Source organism: Pelodiscus sinensis, chromosome 32 (genome assembly GCF_052426305.1).
Source record: "Pelodiscus sinensis isolate ZL-2025 chromosome 32, ASM5242630v1, whole genome shotgun sequence".
Taxonomy (NCBI): domain Eukaryota; kingdom Metazoa; phylum Chordata; order Testudines; family Trionychidae; genus Pelodiscus; species Pelodiscus sinensis.
The window spans coordinates 10317802-10330371 of NC_143083.1; the positions used below are offsets into that span (position 1 = coordinate 10317802).

Genomic DNA, 12570 nt, shown 5'->3' on the forward strand with positions numbered 1-12570 from the left:
GCCCTGGAGATTTTTTGCCTTCCTCTGTAGCATGGGGTACAGATCACAGCTAGAGAATTCTCTGCATCTTGGGGTCTTCAAAGTATTTGAAGGCTTCAATATCTGATATAGGTGAGAGGATTATTCTAGGAGGTGGGGGTGAGATTTTGTGGCCTGCACTGTGCAGGGGGTCAGACTAGATCATCATAATGGTCCCTTCTGACCTTAAAGTCTATGAGGATCGATAGTATGACATCCTCTGAAAAATCTTGGGAAAAACTTGCATAACTTCTTGAGAAACATGGAGCCCCTTTTCAACATTAGGCTTAACTTAAACGCAAAGCTAACAATCCCTCCTCCTGTGGAGGAAAGAGACCACAGCAAGCAGCACTGACTAGTGTAAACTCATCAGGCCCTATAGTTCTTACTTCCTTGGTGGTAGAAACAGAGCAAGTCCAAAGGACTACAGAACTGAAGATTTAATAGACGAGTGGGAGAACTTATCCATCCAGTGAGCCCTATGTCAGCACTAATTAATGCACACCTTTTTGCTTGTGCTCACTGATGCAGGCTAAGGGACTAGGTAATTGCTGTGTAAAAGCCAAGGCTGGTCAAGACCCTGGGCTCTAGAATTTGCAGGAGGGTCCCAGTGTACAGGCTGCAGCTAGAACCTGTCTTCTAGTGCTGCCCTGCAGCGAGGACTGTGTCAGCACCAGCCACCAGACATGGTGCTGCTGGCAGATGGGGCACAAAGCCGCAGGCAGCCAGGGCACCACCAGTCCTGGGGGCTGCTGGTAAGGAGCCAACTGGCACATAGTGTTTTTGGTAGACACAGGGCCAGGCACTGATGCCCTAGAGGCTCCTGCTGGCAGATGGGACACTGGCCGCCACCAGCAGACAGCACTAGGTGCCAATGACACGACAAGAACACTAGCCATGGCAGGCCACCACCATACAGGGGACTGTTGGCAGACAAGGCCCCCAGTACACATGGTGCCAGGCACTGATGCCAGACGGTCCCACACCAATAGGTGGGCCTGGGCACAGAGGCCAGAGTGCCACTGGGCAGAGGCAGCAGCCAGACCCAGCGCTAGGTGCATTGGCAGGGCAAGCGCACCAGCTAAGGCCTCCTGCAGGCACATGGGCGCCTGGACTCTAGCAAGCCCTGCTGTGCTCAAGACACGTGGGGGGCGGGGCTGAGCTCACACACGCCCCGCCCCAGCTCTCACGCAGCCTGAATCAGCCTCTCTCTGACGCACAGCGCCCCTCTATGGTTAGAGCGCCCCTTTAGGAGTTCCCCTCTCTCATGCGGGCGCACTCCCTCTCCTCAGCATAGGAGGACCGGAAGGAGTGTTGGCTATCCCAGAGCTCCGCGCGCGGTCTCGTTCTTTCTCCTTCCGGTGCGGCGCCGTGCGGCCTGGGGCAGGTGAGGCCGAGCCTGGCCGGTCGGGAGAATCCGCGTCCATCCTTTGGCGGGAGGGGCTGGGGGCTCCCGGTGGGGGAAGATCCGAGATGTGGGGGGGCCGGGGGCGTGGGCTGAGGCCGGGCCGGGGGCGTGGGCTGAGGCCGGGCTGGGGGGGTGGCTGGTGCTGGGGGGTTTACATGGGGGTGGCGTCCGGGCCGTGGATTCCAGCCGGGGGGGTGGCTGGTGCTGGACTGGACGGTAACATGGGGGTGGGCAGCGGGGCCGGGGAGGGGCGGCTGGTGCTGGGCTGGACGGTAACATGGGGGTGGGCAGCGGGGCCGGGGAGGGGTGGCTGGTGCTGGGCTGGACGGTAACATGGGGGTGGGCAGGGGGGCCGGGGAGGGGTGGCTGGTGCTGGGCTGGACGGTAACATGAGGGTGGGCAGGGGGGCCGGGGAGGGGCGGCTGGTGCTGGGCTGGACGGTAACATGAGGGTGGGCAGTGGGGCCGGGGAGGGGTGGCAGGTGCTGGGCTGGACAGTACCATGGGGGTGGGCAGCTGGGCCGGGGAGGGGTGGCTGGTGCTGGGCTGGACAGTACCATGGGGGTGGGCAGCTGTGCCGGGGAGGGGTGGCTGGTGCTGGGCTGGACGGTAACATGGGGGTGGGCAGGGGGGCCGGGGAGGGGTGGCTGGTGCTGGGCTGGACAGTACCATGGGGGTGGGCAGCTGGGCCGGGGAGGGGTGGCTGGTGCTGGGCTGGACAGTACCATGGGGGTGGGCAGCTGGGCCGGGGAGGGGTGGCTGGTGCTGGGCTGGACAGTACCATGGGGGTGGGCAGTGGGGCCGGGGAGGGGTGGCTGGTGCTGGGCTGGACAGTACCATGGGGGTGGGCAGCTGGGCCGGGGCATGGCAGGTGCTTTCTCAGGGTGGGGCGTTAGTGACGTGGGGTGGGGGCCAAGCAGGGCCACGGCTGACCCACTGCCGCTCTCCCCGCAGACATGGCGATCCGCTACCCCATGGCCGTTGGCCTTAGCAAGGGTCACAAGGTGACGAAGAACGTGTCAAAGCCCCGGCAGTGTCGCCGCAGAGGGGTGAGTGAATGTCGGGCTGGGTGTCCAGAGCCCATAACCTGACCTGGAACTGCTGTGCCACTTGGTGATGCTGGACCCACTGCCAGCCACATGCCTGGCTCCTAGAGCTGAGCAGGACGGTGCTGAATCCTCTGGAGGTAGCTGGCTGGGGTGTCTCCCATTCTTGTGGGAGAGCGAGGGCTGAGACCTCGGCACCGAGAGAGGGAAGGCTGGCTTAAAAGCTGATGCTTGGTGGGGGGCTGTGACGGGACCTACAATGCTCAGTGACTTGCAGCTGTTGAAGCAGTTGGGAAGTTACTGTCTGCCCAGAGCAGCACAGTGCAGGAACCCATGGGTGCTTAATACAGGCAAGGTTTGACTCTGGGCAGTGCAGAGCTTTTCTTTCTAATTCCTGGTCAGTTCTGCTTTTTATTGTCCTGGTAGCAGAGCCTCCCTCACTTGGGAGGGTTTCGGTGTGTTAGGGTACATATAAAGATCTGAAGTGTGTGGTGTGGAGTGAGGAGGACTGGAAGGGTCCTCAGAAGGACATCTCGTCCAATTTCCTGCACTCATGGCAGGGCGAAGTATTATCTAGATTGGTTTTCAGAGGCTGGGTCACCTGCCTGTTCTGGCCCCGTGGATCGCGCTTTGCCGGAAAGTGGCCCCTAGTAGGTCTGGCTCCTAGGTGGGGAGCCACTGAGCTCTGCTCACTGCCCCACCCCAAGCCCCAGCTCTGTACTCCCGTTGGCCACATCTCAGGAGGGGTGTCTGCGGAAAAGAGCAGGGTACAGAGCTGCTTGTGCATTTCTGCCTAGGAGCTGGACTTGCTGTTGGCTGCTTTTGGACACAGAACATCCCTCAGTGCTAGGACTGGCAGGAAGCCTGCCTTTGCATCCCTACTGTATTGCTGACTGGGAGCCACAGGATGTAAGCCTGTTCCCCCATCTCCCACCCCAGAGCCTGCCCACTAGTCAAAAGGTATAATTGGTCACGGGCATCAACAATTTTTTCAACGAGGTTGTGAGAAGAAAATTGAAAACCCTGCTCTAGATGAGGAATTGTCAGAGACATTTAATGGATTCACCAAGGCTGGTGGCCACGTCCCACCACCCAAGGCTAAGGTTACATGCCTCCCACCCAGAGGAGCAGCCTTGTGCTTCAGCTTTAACCCATCCCTCTGCCCCCCTGGGCAACAGGGGTTATGTGGGCTTGGCTCTGGTGTGCCCTCCTGGTAATTTTTATTGTCAGAAGGGGGTTATAGTGCAGTGAAGTTTGAGAACCCCTGAGAGGTTCATGTCTAACTAGCTTTTAAAAATTCTTCAGTGATGGAGATTCCACCACATCCCTGGGCAGTTTATTCCAGCTGCTTGTTGAGAAACTTTTCCTAATATCCCACCTAAAATGCCCTTGCTGCAGTTTAAGACCCTTGCATATATTTGTGTGTTACCAGGTTGTAACTTTTTCCTTATTTGAGGATGCATGAGCAGTAAGAGGCATGGCCTTGACTTGGCAGTAGTGAGAGAAATAGTGGCAGAATAGTGTTATGGTGGTGGTACATTCCAGAGTGTGGGGATTCGGAAAGTTGTCAGTGTACTCAAGCTTTTCCAGGTGCTGCTGCTACTCAGCAGGGCTCTTCCCACACAAGGCTACATTCCTGTAAGCTGTGTGGACGCTTAGCAACCTATTAAGCACTGTACAGGTGCTACGGGAACCTGCCCAGCCAGATCTGCTGTGGCCAGGGGAGAGGCAGCGAGCTAGGGGTGCGGGTTTCTCTCTCCCCATTGTAAACACAGAGCAGCTTGAATCCTAACCCCTTCACCCAGCCCCAGCTCATACCCCAGCCCTGAGCCAAGCACCCCAACCGCATCACCACCACATGAATTTTGACATGTGACACGTCACCTCCCTATCAGTGCACAAAACTAAAATCACGCTGCACATGTGTGGGGAAAAATTAGAGGAAACTCTGGCAGAGCCGGTGATTATCAATTGCTGGTGGGATTCTTAGGATTTTTAGTACCAGTCTCATAGGCATGAATTGCAGCATTTAGTTTTATACCAAGATAGTGAACCCAAACAAACACAGTATTTGATTTGTTAATTTCAGTTGTTGGCATTTTGAAATTCTTGTGTTCGAATGGGCACTGTCAAAGAGAGTGACCAAGGCAGAGTTAGTGGAGGGAGTGAACGAGAACTAGCTGAGCTCAGTGCTGTCTTTCCCACTCCCAGTCACTTGGCCAGGAAAAGAAGAGTTTGACCCTCTGGCTAATGTTGGGGGCAGATGGGATCTGGCCTGCAGAACTGAGGCACTGAGAAATAGAACCATCAGTGCTCTTCCTCAGTATGAGCCTGTAATGTTTTCTGAGTATGGTCAGTTTTCTATATCCATGGGCCACCAAACGTTTAAGGTATGCAGTGGCTTCCATATGAGGAGAGATTAATAAAACGGGGACTTCTCAGCTGGGAAAAGAGACAGCTAAGGAAGGATATGATGAAGATCTTATAAGATCATAACTGGTGTGGAGATAGTGGCCAAAGAAGTGTGTGTTAGTTACTCCTTCCTGTAACACAAGAACAGGGGTCACCTGATGAACTTAATTGGCAGCAGGTTTAAAAGCAAACTAAAGGAATTATTTCTTCACATAACACAGGGTCAGCCTTAGATTTTTGCCAGACAATGTTGTTAAGGCCAAGACTATAACATTTAGAGTTCAAAAAAGAGCTTGATAAATTTGTGAGGGGAAGGCCATCATTGGATGGGCAGAGATGCAGCCTCACACTCTAGGTTTTGCTAGGGGAGAAGCTGGAAAAGGAGACAGAACGGATCACTTGACTCCTTGTTCTCTTCATTCCCTCTGAAGCACTTGGCAGTGATCACAGCTGGAAGACAGTACTGGGCTAGATGGACCCTTGGTCTGACCTGTATGACTCCTCTTACATGCTTCATTCTCCTTCCTTAGTAACCACCTTTGTCCTGCCTCTCTTAGCCACCCCTACTGTGTACATCTGCGGGCGGTGGCATTCACAATTTACACTCGGATCCTGAGTTGATCTGGGTTCACCTATGCTTTATTTTTTGTGTTCTTGTGCCAGCTGTGCATGAGGTACCGTGCATGCGGAAGGCTGCCTATTTACACAGACCTACAGCGTCTGTATAGTCTTTGCTTCTGTACATGGCATTCTTCTCAAACCTTGCTGCTTGCACAAGGTTTGTTACTGCATCTGAAATGTCATCTTGTCGCAGCTGTAACAAATGAGGAATGAACAATTTCCCAAGGAGACCCTGTTTTCCTTTAGAAGCTGGGGTCTCCTTGAAGTATTCTTCAGGTGCGTAACTGATACCAGAATCACAGCAGTTCTGGCTCTTCAACAACTTCCAGTTGCCTGCAGCATATAGCCCAACTACTGATTTAGCAAGGCTTTAGGGAAGTGATGTTTTCTTACACTGAACCATGGTCTCTCTGCAGCGCCTGACCAAACACACAAAGTTTGTGCGAGACATGATCCGAGAGGTGTGTGGCTTTGCCCCCTATGAGAAACGTGCTATGGAATTGCTGAAAGTTTCTAAGGACAAACGTGCTTTGAAGTTCATAAAGAAAAGGGTAAGTGAATTGAGCCTCATCCTGCAGAGGATGAGTATCCTAGGTAGCTTTGCGAGCCCCTCCCCTTCCATTCTTCTCCCTCCTTTTCCCCCATCAGAGAATCCACCCTACAGCCAGCTTGGTTCTGCTTCCCATGAGCCCTCAGGAGCCTGAGGGAAGTCTCATGTACAAGAGTAGCCTACAGTTGTGTCTAACCTAAGTTGAGCTCGGGGTGGAGAGAATGTAGAGAAGCTCCCTTGAGGGAAACCCCGAAGGGAGATCCAGAAATTGCTTCTCTTATATTGCAAAGCTGCAGCTGGATTGATGCTGCTAACCCAGCGACTTGGACCAGACGGAAATAAAACTGCTCTGAAAACAAGGGGAGATGTGAGCTCTGCATGCAAGAGAACGATGGGGGGGGGGGAGCTGATTGGAGTGCCATCAAAGGGAAGGACCCCCCCAACTCTCACACACTCTCTCTCTCTCTCTCTCTCTCTCTCACTTCTTCAAGCCTGTTTGCTTTGTAATCTTAGTACAGTAGAGTCCATATTATCCAACCTTCGGTAATCCGACATTCCGCTTTCTCCGACATAGCCGGGTAAACCCTGGGGTTCCACGGACCATTGTCAGGGGTTCCGCGAGACATCCCCATCCAGCCTAGCACAGCGCGAGTATGCGGCCCCCAAGGCCAGCCACCCCGCGCTGCCATGCCGCCTCCCCGGCTGAAGAGGCTCCAGCAGCAGCCCTGAAAGCAAAACTAAAACCCCGTGCTGCCACCGGCTGGCCGCCCGCCCGCCATGTGACCTGCCATGTGACCGGGCCCGTTTCCCCTGCCTCAGCCATTGACGTCCCTTGAATTGCAGCGTGTGGCGGGCGATTGAGAGTCCAGCCCGTGGGTTGGAGCCTCCTGCCGGCGCCGCTTGGTCCCCATCCCTGCCTGGCCCCTTCCCTCCCTGCAGCCCCTGGGCGCAGGCCGGGAGAATGGCCCCGCTCGCTGTCCCGGCACTCTGGGTGCTGCTGATGCTGCTTCTGCTGCCGCCCTTCTCAGTGGCCTCCAAGCAGAACATCCCCCAAGTGCTGCTGCCCTTCGCCCGGAGCACCCGAATCAACTACTGTACAGTAATGTTCTGTACTCCGTATTATCTGACATTTTTGGTAATCTGCCCACCTGTGGGTCCCATTTAGGTCGGATAATCGGGACTCTACTGTACAGGCTTTTGCCCATGCACATATATTTGCTTTGTCTCCCCAAGCAGCCTGAGCAATGAAAGGCAGAAATAAGGGCCAGACACGGGATTTCATGCAGGTGCTGTAGTGGGTAATGGCTCATGCTGGTGCTTTCTTTCGTGTACAGGTTGGCACTCACATTCGAGCCAAGCGGAAACGGGAAGAGCTCAGCAATGTTCTGGCAGCCATGAGGAAGGCCGCTGCCAAGAAGGATTAAGCGGCACCAACTCCTATAACTCATTAAAGTGCTCAGACCACAGCAGCGTGGTATCGTTATTAGCAACCGGAGAAAGCTTGGCGGGGGGGCGGGGTTAAAGGGCTAAACTTGTCTCCCTTCTGCAGCAGGACACTGTGTCTGGGTGAAGAACCAGCATGTCATTAGCTTGGGCAGCTGCGTGAAAGGAAGGGGAATGTTGACGCTGCCCCTTCTGGAGAGGGCTGAAGTGGTGGGTTGGGATTATTCATTTTGCTAGCAAGAACCAAATCTGGGTCTGTCCTCTGCTGGGAAAGTCTCCTGAAGAAGTAGGTGTCTGAGTCCTTTCCCCAATCCCAGGCTTGGACACAGCAGCAGAGACAGGAATGCAGGGGCCTATCCATGAAGGAACTCCTTGCCTTAAAGATCAGGGCAAACGGGGACCTATATTCACTAGCCCAGGGGTGGGGCACTCCAAGAAAGAGGTTGGGGGCTGCACTCTTTCATGATACTAATGGAGGAGATGCGGGGTCTGGGTTGGAGGTTGGGTGAAGGGAGCTCGGGGTAAGGGACTGGGCTGCAGAAGGGAGACTGGAGTTTGGGTGACCTAGGGTAGGGGACTGGAGTGCTGGGGTTTGGGATGTGACCTAGGGTAGTTGGGTATTGGGATCTTGGGCAGGAGATTGGGGTGCCAGATCTGGGAGATGGTATGAGAGGGACAGTGGGTTTGAGTATGTTGAGTTGGGGGAGGGGCAGGGAAGGGCTGGGGTGCCAGAAGCAGGCTGGGGCCAGGAAACTTACCAGCCAGTGGCCAAACTAGACTGCTGGCAGAGCTTAAAAGGTTTCCCAGCCAGCCTACCTGCTTGCCCGGCCATGTGCTTCAGTGAAGAGGGACCCTGGTTCTTCATGGTTGCCTGTTATTCCAACAAGCAGCTCCCATTGGCTGGTTTCTGGGGCTGGGGCAGCCCCTGAATCTGCCACCTTCCCCTCTAGTTTTAAAACAGAACCTGAGCCCTGCAGCTGTGTTTCTGCATGGGGCAAGTGGGGGAGCCTGCCTGGGGCTCCCCACTGCTTCCATGGGCCGGATCCAGCCCCCAGGCTGTATTTTGCCCAGGCCTGAACTAGCCCTTAAGTTAAAGCAGCTCTTGAGGGGAGCATCGTCTCTTAATGACAGCTGCAGCTAGCGCTAGCTGCCCCCAAGGAAACATCTCAGGAGTGTGGGGTTTTTTGAACTAGACAATTCAGCTGCACCCACCTGGGGGAGGGAGAGGAGGAGAAAGGCTGCAGCTACCTTTGAGGCCGAAGTGAAATGCCAGGATTTAGCTTTGTTCCTTTTTACAGATTTTTCTCTGAACTGCCTTACACCTGATCATGTACGTGCCTGTATCAGCAGCCACTGGCCAGCATTACCAGCTACAGGGAAGTGGTGAATATAGCTGTTCCCAAGGAATATATTTATAGTGGAGGGGTTTGCCCAGTAGGAGCTGCGAGCCAGTACTGCACCACCAGCTCCCCTTGCAGACACAGAGGCAGCAGTTACTGTCCGGGAGGGGGGGGTTGAGTTCCAACTTGTGTTGGGTCCAGGAGCTGAGCGGGGCTGCCTGTCCCACCTACCTTAATACACTTTAAATGCAGAGCTGCAGCAGGGGTAGGTCCTGAACCTGGCTGCCGGAGATGTTTAGTCTATAGCAGTGGTCCCCAACACAGTGCCCGCAGGTGCCATAGCACCCACCGGGGTATTTCTGTGCGCCTGCCAAATCATCTGGACTGGCCTCGCCCCCGGCACATGCGTGGTGCCAGCCCTGGGCGTGTGGGCGGCCCCTGCCCTGGGCGCGTGGCACATGCATGGTGCCAGCCCTGGGCTCAGCGTGCATGGGCAGTCCCTACCCCCAGCGTGCGGCACATGTGTGGCCCCACCCCCGGAAACCCGGCACGTGAGCGGCCCCGCCCCATGGCACCCGGCAGCCACGAAAGGTTGGGGACCACTGGTCTATAGCATTTACCTAGGAGCTTTTGCTTATCGGTTAATCAACTACACTATTACATCCCTAACTTATACACCCGTCTGAATCCCATTTTCAGCAGCTGAGGCACAACGGATGAGCTCCACAGCTTGGGGCCAGCGCATCTTAATAGAAATATTTTAATCTGGTCATAATTAAATCACTTTGTAAACAGAAGTGGGAAATGCCTCTCACTGCCCAAGGCAATAGTAAATGAAGCCATGATCAATTGCAGTGGCTGCGCAGCAGCAATAGTTATGCTCCAGATGTTTAACTGCCCCAGACCAGCTTGCTTTTGGGGTGGTAAGAGCAGCCAGGGCCCAACACCTTGTCAGTACAACCAGCGCACAAAAGTCATCCTGCAGGAGTAGCCAGGTCTGGAAACGCTATGTCAAATATCTGGCTGTAGTGCTCAACAAAATGCACTTCCAGTCCTTCTGTAATGAATTCAGCGAGGTCATAGAAATCCTTCTTGTTCTCGGATGGGAGAATGATGCAGGTAACACCAGCTCGCTTGGCCTGGAGAGGAAAGGACACGTTTACATGGACCGTGGTAGGAAGTCAGTTTAGCAAAGGAAAATCTGTAACATTGCTTTGCGAAAAATACACCCCCTCCATTTAGCACGGTCCTGCATTTTGCATAATACTGTCTCTCTCTCAATTTGTCAGTGTCTAAACATTTTCCTCCACCCTATGACATGCCCAGAACACGGGAAATAGAAATGCTGCCATGGTTGGTCTGAGCCATGAATCACTTTAATAGGCCTGGTTCTTTTTTTTAAATGTGGATACTTGGGTACCCAACGGGAAGGCTTTTAAACCCCTGGTCTAACCCAGGTTGGGTTGGACAATATAGAGTCAATGAATAAAGGGTAGTAAAGGGCTAAGCAGGCTGCCTTTGCCCACCACCAATAGAGGTTATCAATGCTTCCTTCAGAGAAGCAAACCTACCACTATCCTTAACTCTCCCACTATCCTTAACTCTCCCCCCCTCCAATAGACCCCTCACTCTTCCAGAAGCTATTCAAGCTAGATAATCTTCAGTTACCAGCCCCTCCCTACCCTCTGGTTCAAACTCCACCCTCCTGCAAGGTTTTCTAACATGCTAGATAAGTGGTTCTCCACCCCGGGGCATTGTGGGCCACATCCAATACTACCTGTATGGCCCTGAGGATGTGACGTGGGCTACAGCTGTGAGCCGATGGGGGCTGCAGGTTGAGAACCGCTGCACTAGCTGCGTCTCAGGTGCAGCACAAGGCCAGCGCGATGGTGCCAAAAAGAGCTGGCCTTGTGGCCATGCATACAGGCCACACTACAACCGACTGTCTGCAGGACTGTTGGCGCCATGTTGGCCCCAGGCTATTAGACAAAGTGGCTGAGGTAAATCACATTTAGTGAACCCATTTCTGTTGGGGAAAGAGACAAGCTGGGTCAGGCCTGAAGAAGAGCTCGGTGTAGCTCAAAAGCTCCTCTCCTTCCCCAAGGGCAGTCGGTCCAATGAGATATTACCTCAGCCCCCCGTCTCCACAACCTGCTGCTAATCCCCCGACAGCAGGAGTCTGGTCGCACAGTGCGGCCAATCACAGCAAGCTCCCTGAGGGGCCTCTCCATTGCAGTGCACCAGCGGATGAGCATGGGCAATGGGAACAAGCACTTACTGCAATCGTCTTCTCCTTGATTCCACCCACAGGAAGAATTTTTCCCGTTAACGACACCTCTCCAGTCATGGCCACGTTTTGCCTCACAGGACGATTAATGGCCAGGGACAGTAAGGCCGTTACTATTGTGCACCCGGCGCTTGGTCCGTCCTTGGGAGTGGCTCCCTGGGGGGAGAAAAAGCCACACGCTGGCAACCATTCAAACCACGTCCGAGGCTGTGTGGGGGCACCTCTTACTGGCATGGCGGTGCACAGATCGGCAGCAAAGCCCACGACCAGACGTCAGCAGGTCTCCAGCTTTGCTGTCTGATGTTGCAGCATTCGATTTACTTCATGGGTGTTACTGGTGGAATCCGGAACCCGCTCAAACATCACAACTGTCCATGTGGCTCTAATATTAGCTTCACTTCTCTCAGGGTATGTCTACACTACAAAGTTAAGTCGAAATAACTTTAATAGCGTCTATACAGCCAAACCGCTATTTCAAAATAAATTTGAAATAGTGGAGCACTTATTTCAAATTTGGTAAACCTCATTCTATGAAGAGTAACACCAGTTTCAAAATAGCTAATTCGAAATAGGGGGCCTCCAGCCCTTCCCAGGGAGCCCTGGTGGCCACTCTGGGCACAACCAGGAAAACCTACTCTCCTCTCCCCCAGCCCCGGAGCCATTAAAGGGGTAGACTCTGGCCACAGTGCCTGTGCCAACCCAGAGCCAGCAGTGGCCACCGAGGCCCCTGACCCAGTGGCCCCAAAACATGAGCCAGCAAGCCACTGGCAGCCAGCCCTCCACCACTCCCCAGGAGCAGTCAGCCAGCTCCCAGGAGCCTGACAGGGGCAGGAGAAGGTGGGCGCCCTCCAGATCCAGGGTGGAAATCATGGACCTTATTCAGGTTTGGGGGGGGATGCCCCCAACTTCCATGATCTCAGCCCTAGATGGAGGAATACGGCCGTCTACGGCAGGATAGCTGCCAGCCTGGCCACCAAAGGCCACATGCGAACCCAGGAGCAGGTCTTCATGAAAGTCAGGTTGGTCCGGCGAGACCCCCCAACTCTGATCCCTGAGCTTCCCCTCCCCCTCGCTTCCCCCCTTCCAGCTCCCTCCTCCCAGGTTTCCCCCACCCCTCTCTTCCCCTCTCCCACCTCCTTTTCCCAGTCTCCCCAGAGGCTTATCCCCCTCCCCCGGCCCAGTTTTGTTCAATAAACCCAGTTTCTATTTTTGAACATACGTGTCAAGAAGGGGGGCTAGGGAGGGGTAAGTGGAAGGACATGAAGGAGGAATGGGGCACTAGCCCCTGGTGGAGAGGACCGGGATGGCTCCGAAGGCTCCTCAGGGCGGACGCTCTCCCTCAGGGCCTCCTGGATCCTGACAGCCCCCCGATGGCAGCCTGCAGCAAGTGCAGCTGGGCTGATAGCAACGACCCCAAGAGACGCACCGGGGTGCCCTGGAGCAGCT

At 54.7% G+C, this 12570-nt stretch overlaps 2 protein-coding genes across 2 annotated transcripts in view; one reads left to right on the plus strand and one right to left on the minus strand.

The window, feature by feature from the left end:
• Positions 1-1262: 1262 nt before the first annotated feature.
• RPL36 (ribosomal protein L36) lies at positions 1263-7520 on the plus strand. Its single transcript, XM_006126805.4, has 4 exons — positions 1263-1405; positions 2380-2474; positions 5921-6055; positions 7389-7520. Exons 2-4 carry the CDS (start codon positions 2382-2384, stop codon positions 7476-7478), a joined length of 318 nt encoding a protein of 105 aa, XP_006126867.1. The 5' UTR covers positions 1263-1405; positions 2380-2381; the 3' UTR covers positions 7479-7520.
• A 2061-nt stretch (positions 7521-9581) lies between these two features.
• LONP1 (lon peptidase 1, mitochondrial) overlaps positions 9582-12570 on the minus strand; it is a 34720-nt gene continuing 31731 nt past the window's right edge. Inside the window, exons 17-18 of the mRNA XM_075902981.2 lie at positions 11116-11280; positions 9582-9976 (exon numbers count right to left, since the gene is read on the minus strand). Coding sequence (XP_075759096.2) covers positions 9812-9976; positions 11116-11280 — 330 coding nt within the window. The 3' untranslated portion in view covers positions 9582-9811. The remainder of the gene's footprint in view (positions 9977-11115; positions 11281-12570) is intronic.

Excerpts from the sequence above, each read along its gene's own strand:
- RPL36 (XM_006126805.4), top strand. The coding sequence starts at position 2,382 with ATGGCGATCCGCTACCCCATGGCCGTTGGCCTTAGCAAGGGTCACAAG. Across the intron at positions 2,475-5,920 it reads GGCAGTGTCGCCGCAGAGGG|CGCCTGACCAAACACACAAA; the intron begins GTGAGTGAATGT and ends GTCTCTCTGCAG. Across the intron at positions 6,056-7,388 it reads TGAAGTTCATAAAGAAAAGG|GTTGGCACTCACATTCGAGC; the intron begins GTAAGTGAATTG and ends TTTCGTGTACAG.